Source organism: Gopherus flavomarginatus, chromosome 10 (assembly GCF_025201925.1).
Source record: "Gopherus flavomarginatus isolate rGopFla2 chromosome 10, rGopFla2.mat.asm, whole genome shotgun sequence".
Classification (NCBI taxonomy): Eukaryota; Metazoa; Chordata; order Testudines; family Testudinidae; genus Gopherus; species Gopherus flavomarginatus.
The window spans coordinates 59,381,423-59,407,557 of record NC_066626.1 but is presented as its reverse complement, the minus strand read 5'-3'; the positions used below and the strand labels follow the sequence as shown (position 1 = coordinate 59,407,557).

Genomic DNA, 26,135 nt, shown 5'->3' with positions numbered 1-26,135 from the left:
AGGAGAACCATAAATAATATAAAAAGTCAGCAATAGATTAGTTAACAAATAGATTTTGACTTTTAAAACAGATCCAAAAATTCAGAAAAGTTGTGATTTTACTTTATTCCTCAAGCCTTCAAAATAGTCAGTAGTGTTATTTGTTCAGCTTTAAACAGGATAAGACTACTACACACACAAAAGAAATAGATCAAGGAAGGTTTCCTTGTGAAGTGATAATATTTTCAATACTTATGAAATAACTGCATGCATAATCCTGTAAATCTGGTGAGCCAAGGACTCAAAATTCTTCTTAAATGAGGTGTTTTGGTATAGTTTCTGGCTTCTTTGTTAATATGATTAGAGTACCTTGCTGGTTCCTTGAAATGAAGGATTTGCTACAATCAAAATACAGTATTCTTCTGACTTCTCTGTTATTTGTACAAATCCACAATCTGTCAGAGTACTATGTTACTGCACTGGGGTTTACTCTCTAATTTTCAATGCCACTGAATACATTCCCAGTTATTGATGGTACCGTGATTTTACATTCATTTGTTTTGGAATATGTTGTCTAAAAAAAATTGAAAAGATCTACAAACTAAGTACTGTCTCCAATTTCCATATGTTGTTGTTTAAACCTACATAGATACTTACATATGCTTCATTATGATTTAAAAAAAAAAACAGGTTGTAAGGACTGCTTCTGTGACCTTTTTTCTCATTTTAACCCTACTGATATGTCACCCATGGCAACCTTAAACCGATTTTAATAGAGTCTATCCTATTATTCATTTAAATTGAGGTGCAAGAGCACTTAGACCAGAGAAATTTGCATTCAGCAAATGGGGATTTGATGAGCAAAAATGATAAGATATATGTTGTATAACATGCCCTATTTTGCCAGCAAATAAACAGCTCTTGAAATTGATAAACTTCAGAATATTTTATCCTCAAATGTTTATACATAAATGATTAAAATGCATTAGCAATTCTGCTTTTGAAAAAAACATATTGGGAAAACAACACAGTTGTGTTGCTTAAATTTGTAATTAACAAATTTATTACTAATTCTGTTCAGTTCTTTAATATGCTGCATTCCTGAAGAAGAACATTAATACACAATGGCAGAAAGAAGCTAATTTTAAGACTTTGGAGAAATGAATGTCTTTTAATGCTGTGTGTTTCTCTTATCTACATGCCACATTATTGTAATAAGTACATTCAGGAATAATTTCTTTTCAAATATTTTTACAAATCTTGCTCTTATTTGCATGCAAGTAAGTTGTCAGCTTAAATCTTTGAAATGCAAAATATATCTCATTTCTATATTTCATCAAGGAGCCTTTCATGTTTAATAAATTACAACTTAGATCCTCCAAGACTTTGTTTTTCATTAACTAAAAGCAAAAGATACATTTAAAATCTTAATCACAACCTGCAAGGGTATTTGCATGTTGCTGATATTTGTCTTGATGGGACTTTTAATTTTGCAAACTAATCAGGATAGCAAGGTTATACCAATAATTTCTGCAGACAATAAAAGTTTCTGTGTTGTAGTCTTTATTATAACAGAGTGTGCAACTTGGATAAAACTTTAAATGTCTTAATCCTCATGTGATATAACAATCCATCTGGATTTCTTTTCTAGAAAGTATGTCTATGAGAAAGGGCACCATTTCAGAAGTCCTGTAAGAGACGTTCAGAAGATTTTTACATATGGAGTCAGTCTGTAGAAATTATTAGTTTGAGTATGTATTGGGCAGAGTTATTAACAAGACCAAGAAAGTAAAGTAAAATCCCTCCATCCCTTGATACTGAATAAAGACTTGTACCCAGTAGGAATAGATGAGCATCTGTCTCATGTATGATTTGACCCTCAGTTTAGCCTGGAGTTTTACTAAACATCTTAGTTCATCTTGCACAAGATCTATTGCTGGTCTTTCTATAATAAGGTGGGTCATCTCGTCTTATCAGAGACAGAAATCCTGTCAGCTGGCACCATTTCCTGATCCTGGTGGTCTCTGGGGACAACAGCAGTATGGTGTTACAGAAAAGACAAACTTTTGCTGAACTTGCTGGTCCAAGACCCTCAGTTAATCTTTTTTCTGTGGAGTCGAAGATAAAAAAAAAAGAAAAAAAAAGCCAAAACAGTTCAAAATATGCAACTAATGTTGTGTAGTTAAACTGATGTAACATGCATGTTGTTTTGCAAGCTAACAGGTTAAATATGGCTTGCTTTAAGATTCCTATCAAATTTTGTTTTTATAGAGAAATCTCTGAAAGCAGAAGGGGTTGAGGGAGGGTGAGGTAAAAAGAAATAAATCATTTAGTCTCAGGAACAGTAATCCTTGTTGAGGATTTTGGCTGATTGATATAAATAACATCGTCCCCGCCATCTGTCCGGAGAGGGACCTTTCCAGTTAGTGTTAAGCTGCAACGGCAGAATAATTAATGAATGGTGTCCTTTGTGCTGGTAATAAAGACAAGACAAATTATGTTATAATCCAACTGCTGCTCATTTGTCATAGCCAAATAAAATGTCAAATAAAAGTGAGGGGGGCACTGTATTTGTTTAATGGACTGCAAGCTACCTGTTCGTATGGTTGACAGACAACTACAGTGCAAGTTCTGTATGTGGAAGGCAATGAAGTGCTGTGAATCTAATTCAGCATTTCTTTTTCTTCTTCTTCTGCTTCTTTTTTTTTTTTTTTTTTTTTTTTTTTTTTTTTGTGAGGGGCGGGGGGCTGGCAGGGAGAGGAGGGAATCATTACCAGGATAACATTAACACACGTTTTAATTAGATAGCTATAATACCACTTTCCCCTTTGAGGAATGTTGGTTTAGATTACAGGGTGCAATGGAAATTACAGAAAATAATAACTTCAAAACAGCTCCAGTATTGCAAATCTGTAAGAATTTGGTAGCATTCTCATCTTGCATTTTCAGGACAGACACATTCATCCAGTTGCTAGGAAAACCAAATAATGAAAACATGGCTGGGATTTAGTAAGTTCCAGTGGGAATTACCTATGATAGAGGGCAGGGCTGCACTTCCTCAGAACATGCTCCTGCTGTAAAAATTCACAAACCTGGCATTCATACAGGCATCTGTCGCTTGCTCTAATGCCAGTTCATAGTATACATACAAACATCTGCTTCCATGCACAAAGGGATACAGAACGCTTGACAGGTCTGTGTTAGCAGGGTTCGCAATGCCAGTTCTTTATGCAAAAACCCTAATGCTTCCCGTCAAGCCATTAGAAGTGATACAATCAGCCCAGGCCCCATTAAGCCATCAGTGTCCACCTGTGATAAAGATGGCCATTTGTTTTCTTAAAGCCCACTTAATGTCTGCTTAACTCAATTTGTCAGGAAATGTAGAACAATTTCCTCACAGCCTGAAATTTGGTAGTGATTCAAAGTCAAAAGGCCAGGTCTAGTCTTATTCAAATGATATAATGAACAGTCTTCAAATCTAAATCTTCCTTGGGGAGATACTGTTTACTGTTGGATTTTTTAAAAATAATTTAGATGAGAAAAAGAATAAAATGTGCATATTTCTTTTGTTCCTAAAAATCTTGAAACTTCTAACCCACAAATATGACCAGTATTAGCACATAGGAGGAATCACCCTTCTTAACCTCCTGCAGAACTAGGAGCCATTAGACCAAAAGTTATAGTGGAGCAAAACGTTATGGTAATGCGTATTTGAAAAAATATTTTAAACTGATTTTTTAAAATAATCACAACTTTACATTTTAATCAAATAAAAATATTTGCTTTTATCATGTATGGATCCAATCCTAAAGTCCTCCCTTAGGACCTGGTCCTGTTCCCACAGAAGGCAGTGGTAATATCCTGTTAAGATCAGCAAGTGAAGAGTCTTAATTTCTACTTGCTTCAATGGGAGTTTTGCCCAAGTAAGAATGGATAATATCTTAGGAAAGACTTCAGAATTTGGCCCCATGTTTCCAGCTGTTTTGTAAAGATTCCTAGTAAGCATCTTGATTTCCAAGCAAGGAGAACGAGGGAGGGGATGGAGGGGGTTGGGGGAATCTGTCTCATCTCATCCCAAATAGAGTCCTCAGAATTGTTACTATTTTTTCTTCTTTTTTAACCCACTTCCATTATTCACATTTGTACCACTCCACACAACTCTGGGAAGACTGGAATGCCAATCAAAGTCATTCCTTAACATAGGCTTGGGGAGGAGTCGCTCTTCTGAGCAAACAGAAAGCTCCCTGTGGCTAACTGTGCTGCCTTGTCATGCTCCTTCCCCTTCCAAAGAGAATAAGATGCTCAGTTATCTTTGTGGCAGTCCAGAGCACTCCTGCTAAAATATCAACCTGGCCGTCAAAGAAATATTCTAAATGCAACATTTGTAAAGTAAATAGGGATTTCTGGTTTCAAAAACCTCAATAATTCTTTCATGAGAGAGTCTGTTTATGGATACATAGAGGATTGAAAAATAAAATTTGGACCAGGAAAATATACATTACGATTTGGGGCCTTTTAAACAATGTTTTTAATTTTGGAGATCATTTTTAAAAGGATAAGTAGCTATTTTTGCTTCTCTGGAAAGAAGTATAGGTTAAGTATTGTAGCCCAGAATCTCTGTTGGCTATAACTGCTGTTAGGGAGGTATGTGACGGCCTCGAATTGGGCATTTGCAGAGAAAATATCACACCATCCAGATGCTCAAGTCTGCTCTTTCTGTACAGAAAACCATGCACAAGGCTGAAACTGAATATGAAATCTATCAGAAAAAAGCTCTTCTATTTTTTTCACATTTAAATGGAAGCTAGTCATGAAGCACAATCATCTCTACTGGGATCAGACTTGAACTATTAGTTATTAAAGTCCTACGTCTAATTAACCCTTAAAACTGACTAACAAAGAGCATCAGTCTTTTATAATGCCCAGCTGATTGTATATACTCTGGACATACAGTACCTAAGTCAGATGCTGCTTTGTTATAATTAGGGCAGCAAATTTTGTCTTCGGTTTAGTATTTGCTGTTACATATTGCATGTAATGTATGGCACTGTTAAGGGGAAAAAATTGGAGTCAAAGTGACTGGAAAGTTAGGTCTGGTCTGTAGCACTGTGAGATTGTTGACATCTGCCGAGGTTGGAGAGCTCAGTAAGCAGGAAATGGGGTGTCACTCTGAGTGGTAGTTTACCATTATCCTGGCATCCTAATGAAGTGTCTGCAGTGCACAGAGCTTCTGGATGGCATCTTAACGCACGGCTAAGCAAAAGCACTTCTCTCCTTGTCACTGTCATCCATCTGCCTGCACCCTACTGTAGCCAATGGGATGGAACCATGCTACAATGTGCTATAAGCCATTTAGAGTTGCACATTGCATAATCAGTCCCATCAAATATGTAAAAAATGACTATTATTGGTTATTTCCCTCAAACTCTGGCACCTGGAGTTTGATACATTAAAGTTTAAGTTTTGTAAGTGCTGTTTTTCCCATTAATTCCACATATATTTTTGTTAAATGGGATTGAGTTGCAAACTCATTGTCTTAAGTCTTGCTAATGGATTGCAAGAGTTGTATGAATATTCATTGAAAACTCCACTCTGTATCACATTTGGTGAATTCATCAATTGGATATATAAAAAGGTTTCTTGTAATGTTCATTTTTTGCAACATCTATTTCTGAGGCATGAATAAAAAGTAACCAATTTGTGATCTGAACTGATTTATTCTCCTTATAGCAAACATTAGTTAGTTTGCACATTTCTTATGGATTTTTTTAAAATGTAGTAGTATTTTACAATGTGTATATGCAATAAGGTTTGCACTGTCTATAGCAGAGATTAAGATTGGAATGTTAATGTTACACAAGATGAAATATCCATGTTTTTCAAATTATATGAGGAATCAGATTTAAAAAAAAAAATCTAACTTCATATTTTTTTAACCACAACGGTCTTTGTTCTGAATACTGAAATCTACTGATTGCAACTGGGGAGGTGGGCACTCAGCACCACTGGAAAATCAAGCCCAATGAGCATTCTGTTTTAAGTACATTCTTGTAACCTGATAATACAGAGGCAGTTGATACAGGATCTGGTGTTAAGTTAAGAACTTGTACTATGGGAGAGCTTCTAAAATGGGAAAGGGCAGGACAACTTGGCCAAATCGGGGGTTTTATTTACATAAACAAGAGAGCATAACATAATTTAGTTTCATCAGGAATTTTTCACAGACATTAAAACTATAGCAAACATAACAGCAGGGATGCTTGCACAGCAACACAGTGGGGAAGCTTGCAGAGCGTCTGCCCACACTATGTCTGGCGGTAGCCAGCACCATAAGTCTCACAATTTCATTAGCACTCAAAAATCCACCTAACCCATTCAGTTCTCATTAAACAAAAAACAAAAACAGAACCTGGCAGTTGAATCAATTGTGAATTGTTGGAAGTAGTCTCTGGTTACAAAATTTGCTGTAGCAATCGTGTGGGACATTTTGAACACAGCATAAAGTTTATCCAAAAAAGGGTGAGAAGTGCAGTATGAAAAGCTAGGAGGGAAACACGCTTTTAAAAAAATAGTGTTGGTGACAGCTCAACAGTTCAATATTTTGTGCAGAATCATATCGCACCTTTTCCCCTGCAACACAACACAGTAAGGTTCAACAGGACAAAAAGAAGAGATGATGGCTTGAAATAAAATAAAGCATTAATGTGAGCCATAAATGCCAGTTTAACGTTAAACATGAACAAATAACTGAAGCTGCTGGTAAAGGGAAATGGGTACTGTAGTAAAACTACACAAAGTAAGTCAGGCATGAATAATGCAGCAGGTCTGAGGAAGGTCAAAGGTCAGATTCCGATACCTTACAAAATAATGAATGCATGTCAGGTTAGAGACATACATCCCTTCCTAGAAAATGTGAGTTATTGGAGATAAACCTTGGACTTCCTGTTCTAAAACAAAGTGGTTTGTTGTAAATAGCTACGTCCATTTAAAATTAATGATTAAAAGAAAGATTCAATGGGATTTGTTTAAGTATTCTTTATGGACATAAAAGTTAAAGGTTACTTTCTTTGTTCATTTTCACCCAGCCACTGTTAATGTTACAGGCACATCATGTTTTCTTCCATGTTCAAATGTTTATCCAAAGCTCATTTGCAAAAGAGCCTATATAATATTAAATACTTTGTAGCTTGTTTAATGCATTCTTCGTTTAAATATAAACAAGAGCATCTCCACAATCTTGCTTTCTTAAAGAGAACCTTATTTTTAGATACAGTAACCCAATTTCTAAATATATGTACTAACAAAATAAAAATACCTTCTGCAATTCACATGAAGCTATCTTAATTTGCTAAAATTGTTATGTTCTCTTTCCATATTTCTCCTAAAATGCAAAAAAAGGTGGGTAAGGGCTAAATGTTCTTCCTCTTTATTATGTGTGTTTGTTTTTTGTGGTTTTTATTCCTATTGAAACAGTTTAGAGTAAAGAAAACAGAACTTTCCAGAAGTTACTGATAATCTTCTAACAAGGATTTTTGTTGATTTTGTGATTACAAATTGTACCTTTGTGCTATTTTAACTTAAAAAAATTAGTCTATTTCGTCTTCCGGACTTAGCCTTAGAGTTTCAAAAAACAAGGGTCAGATCTACAAAATGTCTTCTCTTTCTTTGTACTGTAAATTAATGGGCTTCATTAGGCAACAGATAGTTTGGTGATACCTCTTGGATGACTATTTACACAAATCTTCCTGTAGGATTTCCCTCCCGCTTCTTTTTAGTTTGATAAAGAGGCACCCATGAAAAAAAATCTTCAAATTAGGAAAATAAAGGGAGAAAATCTTCAGTGGCTTTAAAGTGGAATGCAAGGATTTCAGGCAGAGAAGAAAATGCATAGGTATTTCAAAATCAAGCATAAGGACTTACATCCGATCTACTGTTAAATATTGCATCAACAAGGTCAAGAGCAGAGACAAGTCTGGCCACTAAGATAGAAGCAGGAACAAGGTTTTCAAAAAAGTAGACAGTTTATCAAGTTCAGTTTATAAAGTGGGAGAAAAATTTCTTTAACGCATGCCAAAAAAATCAAGCATATGTAGCATTTAAAAACAACAACATCAAGCGTTTTAATGAAAAAGTACCCAATATTTTCATGGAACTATAAAAGGTAGAGAGAGCAAGCATTGTGGCAAAAAGCCTGGGCTCAGCAGCTCTGTGTGGGAAATGGTGAAATGTGACTGTGATTTATAATGAGAAAAGGTATCTACAACATACAATTTTCTACCTAGCTGCAAATAATAATTCATAGTGATGTCCCTTCCAGATAAAATACCTTTGGTATGTAGGACCCATGTGGTAAAATGATCATGATAAATGTCAGACCAGTGCAGGTAACGGCTTTACAAACCATTAAGATTAGCTGGCTCTTTTTTTCGATGATAACAGTAACCATGCTGTGCCTCTATGTGGTAATAATATCTCAGTACTGATAAATGCCAGAGCCAGGCAGAGGTGTTTATCATTCCCTGTTCAGAAATGCTGACTAAAGTTACCACATGTTGCCTATTTTTCCTCTTTTACAATAGGCTAACAATTAACCAATAGGCTGATTCATAAAATAATTTTATGCACTATTTCTTCTAGGATTTCTGTGCTTTATCAATTGTTTAACTGTCTCTCACCCTATTGTCTACTGGCCATGTCTTTGGTTATGCACTTTAAACAGGAGGCAGAGTCTGCCTTTAAAAAAGAACTGTCCATACTTTCCATTGTCTAAAGGGATTGGGTATTATTAGTATATCACTGTGCATTTATGTAATGCTAAATGTTTTATGAATTATATCTATATAAGAATCACTTCCCTGGTCTCTGAAATGCAGCCACTTCTGGGATGGAGGGTGGCACCCAGGTAGATATCTATGCAAATCAACATGGGAGTGTGGGACGGGAAAAATATCTCCATAGATGCCCATAATAAATCTTTACTGTACTGCATTTCCCTTTAAGTATTGTGCACTCAACAATAAGCAAGCATCAGGTGCTTTGATTTGTGTTGTTGAACTTCTTTCATAACTCTAGTTTTTAAAAATCCTAGGCTAGATTCAGATCTAAACTAAGTGGGTGCATCTGTGCTCAAGTCCAGTGAACATTTTCTGGAAATTAGAATGGAAACTACCGTTGAGTGATATCAGTTGAAAAGTATAACTGCTATAATTTTATACAATTTTGGATAGCATCTTCAATTCAATTCTCACAGGACAGGGTGTCCATATGACAAAAATAACCACCACTTTTGGCAGCCTCAGCAGAGAGGCTGAGGACTGACTGAGCATTGAGACTGAGCTACCTTCTTCACTGTACAGTTGGGTCCCTAGATATCACGGTCAAAATACAGTGATAGGGCTGTGCATAGAAACCTCTGTCTGTTGTCATCCATGCCTTTGTTCTGTGGATAACTTCATTCTCCAGGGTTGTCATTCTCACTACTTTCCCTGAAACCATATTCACATGAAAGATTTTGAAAAGAAAAAATAATCTGTACATTGATTATTCTGGGGTCTAGTCTTTTCTCAAAATACATTGAGCTTCCTAGGAAGAGATTGCACAATTAAACTCAGTTTAAATGATGGATCTGTGGAGCTATAAATTTGCTTCTTAGATTATAAAATCTTCAGAGTAGAAACTGTGTATTCATATGTCTTTATGCAGCACCTAATACAAAGAGGGCTCAACTCTGACTGGAGAATCTGGATGCTAGACCAATATAAATATTAAATACTAAAATATACTCAGAATTATAGACAATAATTAAGCCATAGATGATCAGATCAGAAAAGAATTCTCAGGTTATCTAGAACATACACCTTGCAAGATGTTTTCTCTACATCAGGCCTACTGGCACCTTATCTAATCTGTTCCTAAATGAAACCACACTTATACATGTCTTTGTTTTAGTAGCAACATCTCATGCAAATAAATGCAAATATCACAAGCATAAGCCATATGCAAAACGTATGTCCTTGAAACTATGAATTACACTAAACTACAATGATTATCCCAACCAAGACAGCAGTAACATTCTTATTCCCATATTCTTTTGTTAACCGATTATATATTGGTAATGGTAACTATTTCCTACCAAAAAGCAGTTAAAAATGATGGTACCAATACAACCAATTCTAGAAGATAGATGAAAAATTGAATTGTATGCAGCCAATTGCTGATCACTAGAAAGCATGAGTTTAATCATAATTTTAAATTAATATCTGTAGGTGTGTGGATCAAAAGCATGATATAGAGAGATTAGAGGTAAAGAAAGGGAACCATGCTAATCAATCTGGTCATTAGAGGAGTGAACAGAAAAAAAAAACAGTAAAGATTACATGGTTACTCAGTTTAAGGAGGTGTCCAGTGCAGATCCTGGTGCACAGGTGGAATGCAGTTCCAGAGTAGAAAACACCACTTTATAAGAAGGCTACTTACTATTTGCAGGGTAGGCCAGCCGTGGAATATTTGCATTTGTACGAATCCAAATGGCCTCTTAAAATAAATGCATAGAATATAAAGTCAGTTCTCTACTGAGAAAATGTTTCCTGAACAATTAGAAAGATTTTTCCATCTCTTGTAAGCTATTGTGCAGGCTCCCCAACAGTATCTCAGATGGTAAGACATTCTAAGATAGCTACACTTGTAACCACGTTAACTGTGGCCTCTAGTTTAAGCTCTAGTTGCTAAGATGTCTGGCATAACAATATCCTAAAGTGACACTCAAATCTTATACTTTTTCTATTTTTCCTCATCAGAAAATCCAGACAGCAGCACTCAAGTTAAGTCCATAAGGCGTCTTGTTCAGAAGCTCCCTAGGCCAAACCGTGACACAATGAAAATCCTCTTCGAACATCTAAAAAAGTAAGTTAAGCTAACAGTACTAAAGAAGTGGGATTTTTAAAGGAGCCTAAAGGACCTAGGTGCCCAAATCCTTCCCCAAATATCTAACAGTATTAATGGAGTATACTCTTTTTGCAAAACTGAATAAGATTATCAAATATGTACGTATATTCTATCCTTACTCACAAGAAGATCTTTACAGCTAGACTTAAATAGTCATTGTTTTTTACTGGCAAATGGAACAGTAGTACTTCTCTTCAGATGGGGTAAAATGCTTTGGATTACTGTATACTAGATTATGTTGAACTATACAATATAGTATTACCCAGAATAATCCAGTATACATATATGCAGTTGGTTTTGTAAGTTGTGGGTTAGCAAATTCTCCTTCAGGTTTGTCTCTATTTTTGAGCTATACGCACTGTAAGGTATGTCATCAACAAGTTTCTATTCATATAAATAGCCCTTGTGCATGCATACGTCATAAAAAAGACCTGCAGTTTACATAGAAAATTAGTTGTTCTACCTTACAGCTCTTAGGAAAGATTTAAAGTGCCCGTCTCCTCTGGAAAAGTTGATGAGATACCACAGATGTTCCATTCAGATACTATGGTGATGGACGTGGCTCACAAATCCAGATTTGTAAAAACAGCATTGTTGATTTCCATGTTTATTATCTTTTGGCAACTTCCATATTCACTGTGCCCAGTTACAAAAGCAACCTGGAATCTAATGATCAAGCTGGGTTTTCTTTCTTTCTTTTGTGGCATCGGTGTTAATGAAAGCAACAGAGAGTCCTGTGGCACCTTTAAGGCTAACAGTGTTAATGAAGTTTCTGAAGGCAGTATTTAAAATTGTCTGAAGAAAGTTAAAGGAACTATCATTTTCTAAAGAAAGGAGAGAGAGTACATCTGCCTGTCCTCTAGCTCCCCGCCCTGCCCATCAGTTCTACCCCAACATCTGTTCTAACCCAAACCACCACATCAGTTCTGCTTCACCTCTGCCTCTCCTACAGTTCCAGGGGTCCTTCACTCTCTCACATGCACACAGAGCAGGGTCCCTCCTGGGGGAAAAGCAGAGAAGCCATTCCAATATTCACAGGAGGAAAAGGAATGAGGGAGGAGGGAATAATAGGACTGGAAGGGACCTTGAGAGGTCATCTAGTCCAGTCCCCTGCACTCATGGCAGGACTAAGTATCTAGAACATCCCTGACAGGTGTTTGTTTCTAACCTGCTCTTAAAAATTTCCAGTGATGGAGATTCCAGAACTTCCCCAGACAATTTATTCCAGTGCTTCACTACCCTGACAGTTAGGAAGTTTTTCCTAATGTCCAACCTAAACCACTCTTGCTGCAATTTAAGCCCATTGCTTCTTGTCCTATCCTGAGAGGTTAAGGAGAACAATTTTTCCCTCCTCCTTGTAACAATCTTTTATATTCTTGAAAACTGTTATCATGTCCCCTGTCGGTCTTCTGTTCTCCAGACAAAACAAACCCAATTCTTTTTCCAATCTTCCCTCATAGGCCACATTTTCCAGACCTTTAATCATGTTTGTTGCTCTTCGGACTTTCTCTAATTTGTCCACATCTTTTCTGAAATGTGGCATCCCAAACTGGACACAATACTCCAGCTGAGGCCTAATCATCACAGAGCACAGCAGAAGAATTACTTCTCATGTCTTGCTTACAGCACTTCTGCTAATACATCCCAGAATGACGTTTGCTTTTTTTGCTACAGTGTTACATTTTTGACTGATATTTAGCTTGTGATCTACTATGACAGTGTTTCTCAAACAGAGGTCGCCGCTTGTGTAGGGAAAGCCCCTGGTGGGCCGGGCCGGTTTGTTTACCTGCCCCGTCCGCAGGTCCAGCCGATCGCAGCTTCCACTGGCTGCGGTTCACTGCTCCAGGCCAATGGGAGCTGCTGGAAGTGGCGGCCAGTATGTCCTCAGCCCGTGCTGCTTCCAGCAGCCCCCATTGTCCCGGAGCAGTGAACCGCAGCCAGTGGGAGCTGCGATCAGCTGGACCTGCAGATGGGGCAGGTAAACAAACAGGCCTGGCCCGCCAGGGGCTTTCGCTACACAAGCGGCAACCCCAGTTTGAGAAACACTGTACTATGACCCCCAAATCCCTTTCTGCAGTACTCCTTTCTAGGCAGACATTTCCTATTTTATATTTCTGCAACTGATTGTTCCTATCTAAGTGCATTTGTCCTTCTTGAATTTCATCCTATTTACTTCAGACCATTTCTCCATTTTGTCCAGATCATTTTGAATTTTAATCCTATCCTCCAAAGCACTTGCAATACCTCCCAGCTTAGTATCATCCACAAACTTTATTAATGTACTCTCTATGCCATTATCTAAATTGTTAATGAACATATTGAACAGAACCAAACCCCAAACAGGTCCCTATGGGACTCCACTCAATATGACCTTCCAGCTTGATTGTGAACTGAGGAATGTAGCCACCATTAGGTACTAGGCTCTGGACTGGTCCCCTTTCTTCCCCTGCCCCGTCCCGAGAATGGCTTCAGCTCCTGAGAGGAGGGGGGAGAGTTCTGCCGACAGCAGCTCTGATTGGCTGTTTATACCCCAGGAAGAGAGTAATTGAGGGAAGCAGCCAATCAAAGGGAGTTTACTCCTAGGGAGGGCTGAAATGACACCCGCAACCCAGCTCAAGTTGTAGAAATTATATTTGCTGGTTGTGTGACTCTTTTCGACCAGGCACACTTTAAGCACTGTCTGTAAGCCAAATTATGCCTTCAGTGATGCACCAGAGTTGCATTATTTTCAGTGGGATTGAATAGGTCTAACAGATTACAATGTAGTAAACGACAGAGAATAGAATCCAGCTCCTCTCTTAACTGTGCTGGCTCTATAGAGCTTATGGAAGTAAGGAACTGGGAACAGCTCAATGCAGTAAGAAGGTGCCATTTTACATAGTCAGTCTACTCTCAGAGTAGAACTGCTCTTATCATAAGGTGTTTTTATGGCCTCATTCAGGCCCTGGGCACAGAAGTGAAGTTCACCCAGTATAAATAAGAATGACCCCACAAAACAGACCAAACCCATCTTTTAATGAATGGTGCCTTTATACTTTTCTGATGCTCTCTATAACTCACTACATACAACATATGTAAATCATTTTTATGGGTGTATGGCTACCAAATAAATGCTGAATTGAGAAAAGAAATCCATCTAGTTGTGTGATGGCCCCATTTAATGAAGCATGGAAAGGTTTAAGCAAGTCTATAAATAGATTAAAAAAAGTAAATTTGGCCTTCTGGAAAGACCGTTGCCCCAGTCTCCCTGTAATGTACCCTGTGCATATAAGTTGACCTCTAGTGTGTGTGACCTAAAGAAAGGGTGTGTGACCTACTACTGTCAATTACAGAATTATAAGGGAGGCTCTCTGCTAAAAGAGAATGTTAGCTCAAGTGACAAAGGCCTGTGGTTTTGTGCCTAAAGGACCAGGTTTCTATTCCCAGCAGCCTAGGTGGGTGGTGTCATGATAGGTATGAATCGGTCTACATATAAAGCCATATTTTACCCTTCAGAAGTGGACCCACCAAGACGACACTACTGTTACCCAGGTTGTAAGGGAAAATCACATCAGATATGCACAAGGGCTATTTAAGACTGAAAGGGTGATCTTGTAGTTAATCCACTGGACTGAGACTCATGAGTCATGGGTTCCGTTGCTGGCTTGGCCATGGACTTTCTGTGTGACCTTGGGTACATCACTTAATCTCTCTGTGCCTTGGTGCTCTATAAAATGGAGATAATACTTTCTTTGTCTGTCTTGTCTCTTTTGACTGTAATCTCTTCAGGGCAAGAATAGACTCGTACTGTGTGTATATAGAGCACCTGGCAAAGCTGGGCACTACTGAAATACAAATAATTAAATAATGATACCTAGTAGTTGCATATGTCCTCAGTATATGGCCTGATCATACCTCTGCAGGAGGAAGGATGGTAGATTTGTTATCTATATATACACATGTTCTTATTCATCCGACTATGAATAGATGCATTTCCAATTATCATTGTGGCAAAGCCCAGTGAATCAGCAGGTATAACAGTGGAGTATACTAGCACACCAGCAGTGCAAGATAGGACAGAATGATAAATTGGACCATTTGGGACTATAAACATTATGGAAGCAATATTCTCAATCTATACGAAGAAAGTCAGCATGTGGTGCTGACTTGTATAAGCACATCGTAATGGAAAGAAGGAACTATTTGATGAGTGTTGGCTCCATGATATAGAAGCTAGGGGAGAAGGTTATATTGGAAACAAATAGCATCTAAAATTGAAGGGGTGGCATAAAGGTCTATGCTGTCTTGTACCACATCTTATCAATGGCAAGCAAGCAAGAAAGGATCCACTCTGTGAGCCAGGGAGGCCCAATAGATCAGGGTAAATGAAAATATATACGTTGCTCTCTTTGTTAACAACAGGGTATTTTAATGTGGTAAATACAGATATTTTGTATTTGTTTTGAACTAAAGCAGTTAAAATGATAACTATTTTACTTAGGTCCAACAACAGGTGTAACTATTTCTCCTTTAGAATGAGATTGTCTAGCAACATCTTACTAAAGTATAACTATAATACAAGCTACCAACCACTTTTTGTACCATGAACCATCTTGCTATCATTGATCAGACCTATATGCAGAATCTAATCACGTATAACTACATACATGATTTTGCTTTGGCTTCATCATCCAAAGGGGAGAAAGAAGGTGCAGAAAGAGTGGCCACCCCATTGGTATCTCCTGGTATCCCAGCCCAGTACTGCAACCTTAATTCTACTTTGCATCAAAAGCCGCAACAATGGCTGCTTGTTTGACTCATTAGCATGCTGTAGGTGACATCCTTGCATTACTGCCCGAGCTATGGTCACTGTATACCTCCAATTAATTCCCTTACTGACCTCTACACCTATACATATCTGTGTGCAGGCTGGGTCTTCAACTCACCAAACTGAGAATGATGTGGAAATCTCCACACTGTGTTGGTGCAGCCAGCACATCTACTGAGCACATGTGCTTTCGTGTGTGTAGCTCAGCAGTCACATATCTCCCTTGAGCCCTATCTTCCATGCCGGAAGCTTGTTAACGTTTCTAGGGGAGCTTTTGTTAAATAGCTATGCTAGCATGTAATCAAAGTCTGTAGGGACTAAAGAAGGAGATTGTTTGCTGGGACTCTGAACAAATGTTTGTATGAAATGCTTTCCCTATACTCGGGGAACAGTTCTGTTGTGATTTACACTTGTGCAACCCCACTGATGTAAGCGGATTACACAGACATATATGAACGCAGAATTGGGTACTGGGATGTTTTCAGTGGCTCTTCTGAAAAACTACAGTCAATGACCCATCTTCTGTACTCGATCTCACCTCATGCAGCTCCTTTGCAATCAGTTAGGGCCAGTGCAAGGATGTTTCGTGCCCTAGGTGAAACTTCCACCTTGCGCCCTCCTCCGTCCCCGAGCCCCTACCCTGAGGCCCCCCCTCACCCCATGGCAGCTCCCTCCTCTGCCCTGAGGCGTCCCCCTTGCGGCAACTCCCCACTCCCCCCTCTGCCCTGAGGCATCCCCCCGCTCCCCAGCTCACCCCTGCCCCGCCTCCTCCCCGAACACGCCATCACCGCTTCACTTCTCCTGCCTCCCAGGCTTGCGGCGCCTAAGCTGATTAGCGCCACAAGCCTGGGCGGTGGGAGAAGTGAAGCAGCAACAGCGTGCTCGGGGAGGAGGTGGGGCAGGGGTGAGCTGGGGCGGGTAGTTCCCCTGCGTGCCACCCCCACCCCTTACTTGCTGCAGGCAGCCCTCCCCACACCCCCCTGCCCGGGCTCCCTCCGCCTAAATGCCGGCGGCGACCGGGGCGGCCGAAGATCCGGATGCCGTGGTCACTGCTGAAGAAAATGGTGCCCCCCCAAATCCTAGTGGCCTAGGCGACCACCTAGGTCGCCTAATAGGTTGCACCGGCCCTGCAATCAGTGGAGTTGCACAAGGTGAGTGATGGCAGAACTTTGCTCAATATGCATAAATAGTATTTACCCCAAATTGTTGTCAGTTTTTGTTTGTTTGTTTGTTTAACTAAACTGGTTTGATTTGAGTCAGGAATGCAATTTCAGCGGAAAAGCCTTTTCTCAACTTCACTGCTACAGAGAGCCCTTCAAGGTGTGGACCTAATGTGCTGAAGGTGCACATCCCCTGCACATCGTGAAGCTTAAGTCTTTGGGGGATCTCTGCTGCTGCCACAGGAGGATAGGACAGGAGTAACTGAAGAATCTACAACTACTAATACCCTCCAATCTTTCTGTGTAGGGACAAAGGGGGAAGCAAGACCCTAGATCACGTAGGCTGGAGTACGAGCTGGTGAATTCTTATGTAACGCACAGCTGGGGACTGGCAGAGGAGAGTTGGAGAATTCCATTTGCCTCAGCAGCCAGGACAGTGGCTATGTCTACATTTGGAGCTAAATGTATGATTCCCAGCTCACATAGACATACTTGATCTAGTTCTCATCAAGCTAGTGCACTAAAAATAGTATACCTGTGGTAGCATAGGCAGCAGCAAGCAGTGGCATGGGCTAGCCACCCATGTACAAGCCTGCCCAAACCCCATCGATACGTACTCAGGGCAGCTAGTCCATCTGCTACCCCCAATGTTACTATGGCTACTCTACTGACAACAGCTAAAATATGTCTGTGCAAGCTGGGAATCACATCCTCAGCTCCAAGTGTAGAGGAAGCCAGTGACGTACACTTGGCACTGGTGGGAGGATTTGGCCTTTATAAGGAAGTCGCCACTTAACCTAATTGAATACTATCAATCTTGGTGAGAGCAAGGTTGCACAGCAGATTCTATGTATGGCTTTTCAGTTCTGGAGAAGTAGGTTCAGATCAGATGTGAAATGAACTTGAGGAGAAGGATCTCTCTTTCTAGTCTTTAGAAGTGCATCCAGAATATTTGACACAATCAGTCATTGTTGTGCAAGAGAGGTCTAGTGCTATAATAGAAGAACAGAACAGTGAGATACTGGCAGAACTGAACTGGACAGTATGTGTAGTGTCTGCCCACACTAGCAGGCCTGTCTGTTTCACCGAATGTCCATAGGATCTAAACTGCACCGAGTTCTCTCATGTAGGGATAAAGTGAGAAAGGCCAAAAGCCATGTAGAGTTGGACATTGCAAAGGGAATTAAAACCAATAGTAAAAGGTTCTATAGCCATTATAAATAAAAAGAAAACAAAGAAAGAAGTGAGACTGCTAAACACTGATGATGGAGTGGAGGTTAAGGATAATCTAGGCATGGCCCAATAACTAAACAAATACTTTGCTTCAGTCTTTAATGAGGCTAATGAAGAGCTTAGGGATAATGGTAGGATGACAAATGGGAATGAGAATATGGACTCAGATATTACCACATCTGAGGTAGAAGCCAAACTCAAACACCTTAATGGGACTAAATCGGGGGGCCCAGATAATCTTCATCAAAGAATATTAAAAGAACTGGCACATGAAATTGCATGCTCATTAGCAAGAATTTTTAATGAATCTGTAAACTCAGGGGTTGTACCATATGACTGAAGAATTGCTAGCATAGTTCTTATCTTTAAGAAAGGGGAAAAATGTGATCTGGGCAACTACAGGCCTGTTAGTTTGACATCTGTAGTATGCAAGGTCTTGGGGGGAAAAATTGAAGGAGAAAGTAGTTAAGGACATTGAGGTCAATGGTAATTGGGACAAATTACAACATGGTTTTACAAAAGGTAGATCAACCAACCTGATCTCCTTCTTTGAGAAGGTAAGAGATTTTGTAGACAAAGGAAACACAGTGGATCCAATTTACCTCAATTTCAGTAAAGCATTCGATACGGTTCCACATGGGGAATTATTAGCTAAATTGGAAAAGATGGGGATCAATATGAAAATTGCAAAATGGATGAGGAACAGGTTAAAGGGGAGACTACGAGTCATACTGAAAGGTGAACTGTCAGCCTGGAGGGAGGTTACTAGTGGAGTTCCTCTGGGATTGGTTTTGGGACCAATCTTATTTAATCTTTTTATTACTGACCTTGGCACAAAAAGCGGGAATGTGCTAATAAAGTTTGTGGATGACACAAAGCTGGGAGGTATTGCCAATACAGAAAAGGACCAGGATATCATAAAGGAAGATCTGAATAACCTCGTAAACTGGAGTAATAGTAATAGGATGAAATTTAATAGTGAAAAGTGCAAGGTCATGCATTTAGGGATTAATAACAAGAATTACTATTATAAGCTGGGAACGCATCAGTTGGAAGTAACAGAGGAGAAGGACCTCGGAGTATTGGTTGATCACAGGATGACTATGAGCTGCCAATGTGATATTGCCATGAAAAAAGCTAATGCAGTCTTGGGATGCATCAGGCGAGGTATTACCAGTAGAGATAAGGAAGTGTTAGTACCATTATATAAGGCACTGGTGAGACATCATCTGGAATACTGTGTGCAGTTCTGGTCTCCCATGTTTAAGAAGGATGAATTCAAACAGGAACAGGTACACAGAAGGGCTACCAGGATGATCTGAGGAATGGAAAACCTGTTTTATGAAAGGAGACTCAAAGAGCTTAGCTTGTTTAGCCTAACCAGAAGAAGGCTGAGGGGAGATATGATTGCTCTCTACAAATATATCAGAGGAATACATACCAGGGAGGGAGAGGAATTATTTAAGCTCAGTACCAATGTGGACACAAGAATAAATAGATATAAATTGGCCATCAGGAAGTTTAAACTTGAAATTAGACAAAGGTTTCTAACCATGAGAGGAGTGAAATTCTGGAACAGCCTTCCAAGGGGACTAGTGGGGGCAAAAGACATATCTGGCTTCAAGATTAAGCTTGATAAGCTTATGGAGGGGATGGTATAATGAGATTGGTCTTTGACTATTAGTGGTAAATATGACCAATGGTCTATGATGGGATGTTAGATGGGGTGGGATCTGAGTTACTACAGAGAATTGTTTCTTGGGTGTTTGGCTGGTGAGTCTTGCCCCCATGCTCAGGGTTTAGCTGATCGCCATATTTGGGGTCAGAAAGGAATTTTCCTCCAGGGCAGAGGCCCTGAAGGTTTTTCGCCTTCCTCTGCAGCGTGGGGCATGGGTCACTTGCTGGAGGATTCTCTGCAGCTTGAAGTCTTTAAACCATGATTTGAGGACTTCAGTGGCTCAGACCCAGGTTTGATACAGGAGTGGGTGGGTGAGATTCTGTAGCCTGCGTTGTGCAGGAGTTTGGACTAGGTGATCATAATGGTCCCTTCTGACTTTAAAGTCTATGATTCTATGCACAGAACACACATTAAAAAAAACCTCATGTTCTCTTAAAGGGAAACAGCTAACATTGCAAATTAAATTGTATTATCACAATGTCATTTATTAAGTCCAGAGAGTAGCACCCATTAGGGCAGTGGTCCCCAACCTTTTTGTTTGGTGGGCGCCAGATGAAGGTCTGTGGCGGCGTTGGAGCATCCGCCGAAATGCCACTGAATTTCGGCGGCATTTTGGCGGCGACCCCTCTCAATTACATCACTTGTCGGCCGCAAGCGGTGTCATCGAGAGGCATTGCTGCCGAAATACCGCAGAAATTCGGCAGCATTTTGGTGGATGCTCCACCGCCGGCCAGGACATGGGTGCATTTAGATGCCCCTGCAGGCGCCATGGCGCCTGCGGGCACGGCATTGGGGACCCCTGCATTAGGGCAAGTGTGGCTCTATTTTACAGTGCAAATGGGATACCAGGTTTTTGGGGCACTTGCTGTTTTAAGCATTTTGCAACAGAAGGGCAAAACCTTGAGTTTCCCATTGATTTTACATGAAATCTGTCCATATAACATATAAGGTAAAAACACACAGCTCAGGGCTGGTTAGGCAAATCATATGGCATATGCCAGTTTAATGCCACATCAAGTGCTTTGCAAGGAATGGTCTTAAAAAAGTAGTTGAATCTTAGAGGCCACTGACATAGTCTATAAAAATATAAAACACAAACTGTAGGCCAATTTCTACTATCTTTAATGCAGTAGAACTCCCACTGAAATTGGTGAGAATTTCTCTCTGTAAAAAGGCTGCAGAACATGACCCGTTCTATGTTAGCATATTCTACTGATGCAGCATTGTGTGTGTCCTCCTACCCCTTTAAATTCTTGTTTCTTTTTTGATGAATACAGAACTATGACTTATCAGCATTCTACCCTTTCTTCCTGTTTTTTCATCAGGAGATAAATTCACCTCTGTGCAGAGGGCGCGCTATGACTAGGAACCACCGAAGTCTACGTAAACCAATAAATCCCATTTAGGTCCTACTTTGAGTGCTTAAACAGGCCATCAGTGATGCACTGGCCCTTTACATAAGGGTGAATTTCATCCTACCACGCTCTATTTGTGAAATCACTATCTCCACAGCAACTAATTCACAAAATGATATTTGTAATCTCAAGTGAGGAATAAACAGCACCTTCCATCCAAGAATTCCAAAGTGCTTTTTGAACATTAACTAACTAACTCTTCTTGGAAGTAGCTATTATTATAAACATGTTACAGATAGGAAAGCTGAGGCACAAGGAATTTAAGTGACTTACCCAGCGTCAGAGAGTAAGTCAGTGGCAGAGCCAGCAAGCTCACAGTCATTGCATAGAGTCTGCTGCTGTAGCCACAAGATTTTTCTGCCTCTCTAATCTAATATGCACAGAGCTAAAAGTATCAAATGATATATTAGAGACAAAGATCCTTAATTTCATACTTTCCCCTCAAAAGCATTATTTACTATATTAATATTATTATATTATTTACTATATTAATAAGTATATTTTGTAATAATTAAACAAAAACACAGTCACCAGGATGCCTTTTAGCAATCCCTCTCCCCATTTCTTTAAGTGGAAAGCATCGAACCCAGATGCCCAAGTATGGACGATATTCTTCCAACAGCAGCATCTGGCTCCTTGGCAAGCACTTCAGGCAAGTTGTCTGGGGAGTTTTGCAGTTGCCTCTTGGTTTATCACGTGGATCAGGTACTGTGGCCTATCTGGCTGCCTTGTCGTATGGAAGCCAATTCCTTTGATTCACCTTTGATTCTGCAAAATTAGTTCACTCCATTTTTCCTAGGCTTTAGGTCACTTGTGTTTTGCAATGCTACATGCATTCACTTACAATCCAGGCTTTTTCCTCCTTTCAGTCAGAAACGAAATTATCAGAATCCTGTCCCCCCCCCTCATTAAAACCATTAGTTCTTTAATAATAATGACTTGAATCAATTTCACCAAAAATAAGTCCCTTGTTAAGCAGTGGTGGTGTTGATCGAAAACAACAGCAAATACCCTGTAACCTAATATATTCTCTAACACAAGTCATGAAAGTATTACAGAGGTTTGTCTATTAGTTGATTTGTAAAAAAAATTGGCCCCCTGTTTCCTTGTAGCACCTTGAACAGCAAGCAGAGCATCTAGTGACTGAAACCAGACAAACAAACACAGCAGTATGGGTCAGCTTTATTGCATTCCAAAGAGCACCAGCTTCTGGAAACTGCATTTAACAAAATAGATTTATTTTTACTTATTTTTTTTTTAAAAAAAGGAGCCACATGTATGAAGAGCTGAACAATAGCCCACGCAAGAGGCAGGAATGACAATGTGATGACAAGTCCAGCAGCAATACCCAGAATGCCAAAGATAAATCAGAAATTAAAGCTATTGTATGACAGCTAGTAATACTTAGCATGGGATGTCTGCAAAATTTCCATATTTATTTTTAGTGGAGGAGAAAAGATGCAAGTTACACATGTGATTTTCATTTATTAAAGTATGTACTATACCAGCAGGTTTAAACAGGCTTAAATAGTAAATCTAGGCTCAGGAAAACTCTCTTTTACATAGCAGAACAAATCACATATACAAGTGTGAAACTTTCACAAAGAAACCCAAAATCAGGCAAAATTCACCAGGCTTAGATGGTCATTATGAAGCACTCTACAGTGCAGAGAAGTTCAGCAGACCTCAGAGATTGCAGGAGGCCTGAAGGTAGAGGTGAATGGAGATTTAGGTCTTGATACAGGAAAGCACATATGCAAACAGAAATTAAATGAAATCAACAAAATGTAAGCATGTGTTTAAATGCTTTCCTGAATCAGGGCCTTAGGATCATCAGTCCCCCTCTTAGCTTTGCACTAAAGGGCCAGGACAGCAACAATGGGAACCAGGACATTTTGAGTCCCACTGCTGCAAAATGGAGCAAGGGAAGCAATGCTGAGAATCTGAAGAGGAGAAAAGAAGCATAATTGTGAACGGATGGTAATATAGTGGCCAGGGACCTACCCGCTTACCCCAAAGGACTTTAATGGTAGTCAAGGATACTGGGCACTTGTAGGTTTAGGATTTTAAGCCTCATATTTTCAATACCATTTTCAGGCACTACAAGGCTAAATGTAAAGTATATCATGGAGGCACTTTTGTGCACACGACACATGCGCTTACTGTTTCATAGAAATGTAGGGCTGGAAGGACCTCAAAGGTCAGCAAGTCCATCTCCCCCACACTGAGGCAAGACTAAGTATTTCTAGAGCATCCTGAAAGTTACCTGTCTAACCAATCCTTAAAAACCTTCAGTGAAGGGAATTCCACAGCCAGCCTGGGTAACCAGTTCAAGGGCTTAACCTTAGAGTTGAACATTTTACCTTATATCGAACCTAAATTGCCCTTGCTGCAAATAAAGCTTCTTACTTCTTGTTCTGCCTTTGGTGAACGTGGAGAACAATTGATCACAAGATCATCTATATAAAAGATTCAGAGAGGAATTCAAACAATGAAAATACTGAGTCTAGTTAAGCGCAGTTTTCCTTTAGGTTACTCAGAAAAGGAGTTGAATCCATTTCTCTCCCATTAAGTACATTTTCTGTATAATTTATTAAACGACTTCTCCCTCCGCCAGTATGTGGCCACTCTCAATACATGAACAATATGCATCTCAGTAAGTGTGCACTAAGAGAGTAGACTGAAAAGAAAACAAAGTTGTTAGTCAGAAGAGCAACAAAACCAGGTTTCCTGGGTATCTTTACATTGCTATCATTTTAAATGCTAAAGTGTGTATGTATATCATGGAGTCCCCTACGATCACACATAGCAATTCGTAATGTGAATAAAACATTCCTCAAAGATCACTCATTCTTCAGTAACATGTGAACTTGGCAAATTCTCAGTGTTTTAGGGAAAATATAACAGTGCAAGTCATATTTTCCTGTGAGGTTAGATATAATTTCTACCTTTATTACTGACTAAAAAAATCTAATTCTCATAAAGAATCTGGCAAGTGATGACATCTGGTACTTTTTCTATGTGCCACCATTTTGCAAATGTACTGAACTGAAGTTACAGTAAAAATAGTGAAAAAATAATTACATTTTGATTAAAATTTGTACTGTGGTGAGCCCCAAAGAGCTGCAATTAGGAATGGAGCACCATTATGGGTATGCAAATACAGGTAGACACAGTCCCTGCCCCAAAGAACTTTTACTTTTCATTCACATAGAATCTTGGATCCAAATAGCTGAATTTGCTTTACAAATATTAATTAAGTCTCACAACTATCTTTAAGGTAGATGAGTTTTATTATCCTAATTTTATAGCTGGGGAAATGGGGACACAAAAAGTTAGGTAAGTAATTTTCCGAAGCTCATGCAGTACGTCACAAGTTCTGGGTTCTGCTTCTCATCCTCTGTGAAATAGTCAGGTCCTTGGTCTACCCACACAAGGGTCCTGCTTTTGGGGTTTCACAAGTTCTAGCGAACTTTACTGGTGGGTTTAATTTATGTGGCTTTGCAATCCCTCAGTTTTGCTTTGATTTTAGAGCTCTTTTAAACCCAAATATCTGAGGGTGCTCAGGACACTGGAGAAAGGTCTTTGTATCTTAAAAGATTGAGCTCCAACATGTTGGAGTGCAGAACCAAGTCACCAAGGGGTTAATTGCAGTATTTTTCATTCTTAAAATCTTCATTGGGACTTTATTTTGTAAAAAAAAAAAAAAAAAAAAAAAAAAAAGATAAATGCCAAAATGGCAGTGTTCTGTACAAAATAATTAATTTAACACAATGAGATCTATTCTACCATCAATTGAAAGAGAATTTATGCAGGTAACTCATTAATGTTAGTGAGAGTTTGGCAAGTAGATCCCCAGCATTTTGGTGGGAAAAACAGACCTGGATATTCTTTTTAGAATGATAGATAGAGATATATAAAATGCATGCTTGTCAGTAGCAAATATATGAACTCAAAAACAAATTCTGATCAACCAGGCCAATGAATATACCCCACTGAAATCATATTAGATCAGATCATTTTTCACACATTGGAAAACATGCAACAACCGTTTCAATCATCATGCTAAGAGAAATCAATATATTTTTGCTTTCAGAGAGTAGCATTTCACATTTCAGCCTCTCCAAATTATCAGCAACATACATCTCTTTTTGTGGTCTACTGCAGTATTTGTACTTCTAACAGGATATTGGCCATTTTCTTGTGAAGATCTACAAATCCTCGTAAACAAAGACCAGTTTGAAAAAATTAAGAGCAAATCTGTGGACTGGAATGCACCCTATTTATAATAGGAACAAAAAGCTGGCAATGAAATATAAACCTAAATCACAGCAGAATGACCTACTTTAAGGCTTTTGCCAAAGAGACAGTGTTTTTAGACAGCTCCTCTGAAGTAGCGTCTTTATGTCTATGCCATCTGCAGATTTATTATTGTGCCTGAAAAAACGAAAAGACCTACAGTATTCCTGAATGCAACTAAGCTTTGTCTATAGGAAAAACTCCAGTATTGTGGGCACCACACCCACACCTACTGATGTGGTCCCAGTTTTTTTCTTTAGAGCACCTAATTAAGAAACCCTGACTCATTTACATGGATACGTTTGATCTAAATTACACTCCAAACCGCACCAAATTAGGAGCATCTGTGAATGTGAAATGTTTGTTCCCTGTGACTGGTAAAACAGGGCCAGCTCTGGACAGCACATGTTCAAGTGACGAAAAATATTTCAGATGTAACATACTTCTCAGACCCACTTTTCCACTAATAATTCATAGTGAGTTAAACCAGTATCTCTGCTTCCACAATCATTTCAGACCATGAAAAAGTGTCATCTTTTTTTTTAAGCGAGAAAAGAGGTAGACGACCACCTACTTTGTTCGTTGTCACCGATAAAAGGCCTTAGTACACCCACTGGCAG

At 39.3% G+C, this 26,135-nt stretch overlaps 1 protein-coding gene across 5 annotated transcripts in view; it reads left to right on the top strand.

Moving 5' to 3' along the window:
- ARHGAP15 (Rho GTPase activating protein 15) overlaps positions 1–26,135 on the top strand; it is a 457,670-nt gene that overhangs the window by 409,016 nt on the left and 22,519 nt on the right. For all 5 annotated transcript variants that reach the window (XM_050969300.1, XM_050969301.1, XM_050969297.1 and 2 more), the window contains one exon: positions 10,776–10,881. In XM_050969300.1, coding sequence (XP_050825257.1) covers positions 10,776–10,881 — 106 coding nt within the window. The remainder of the gene's footprint in view (positions 1–10,775; positions 10,882–26,135) is intronic.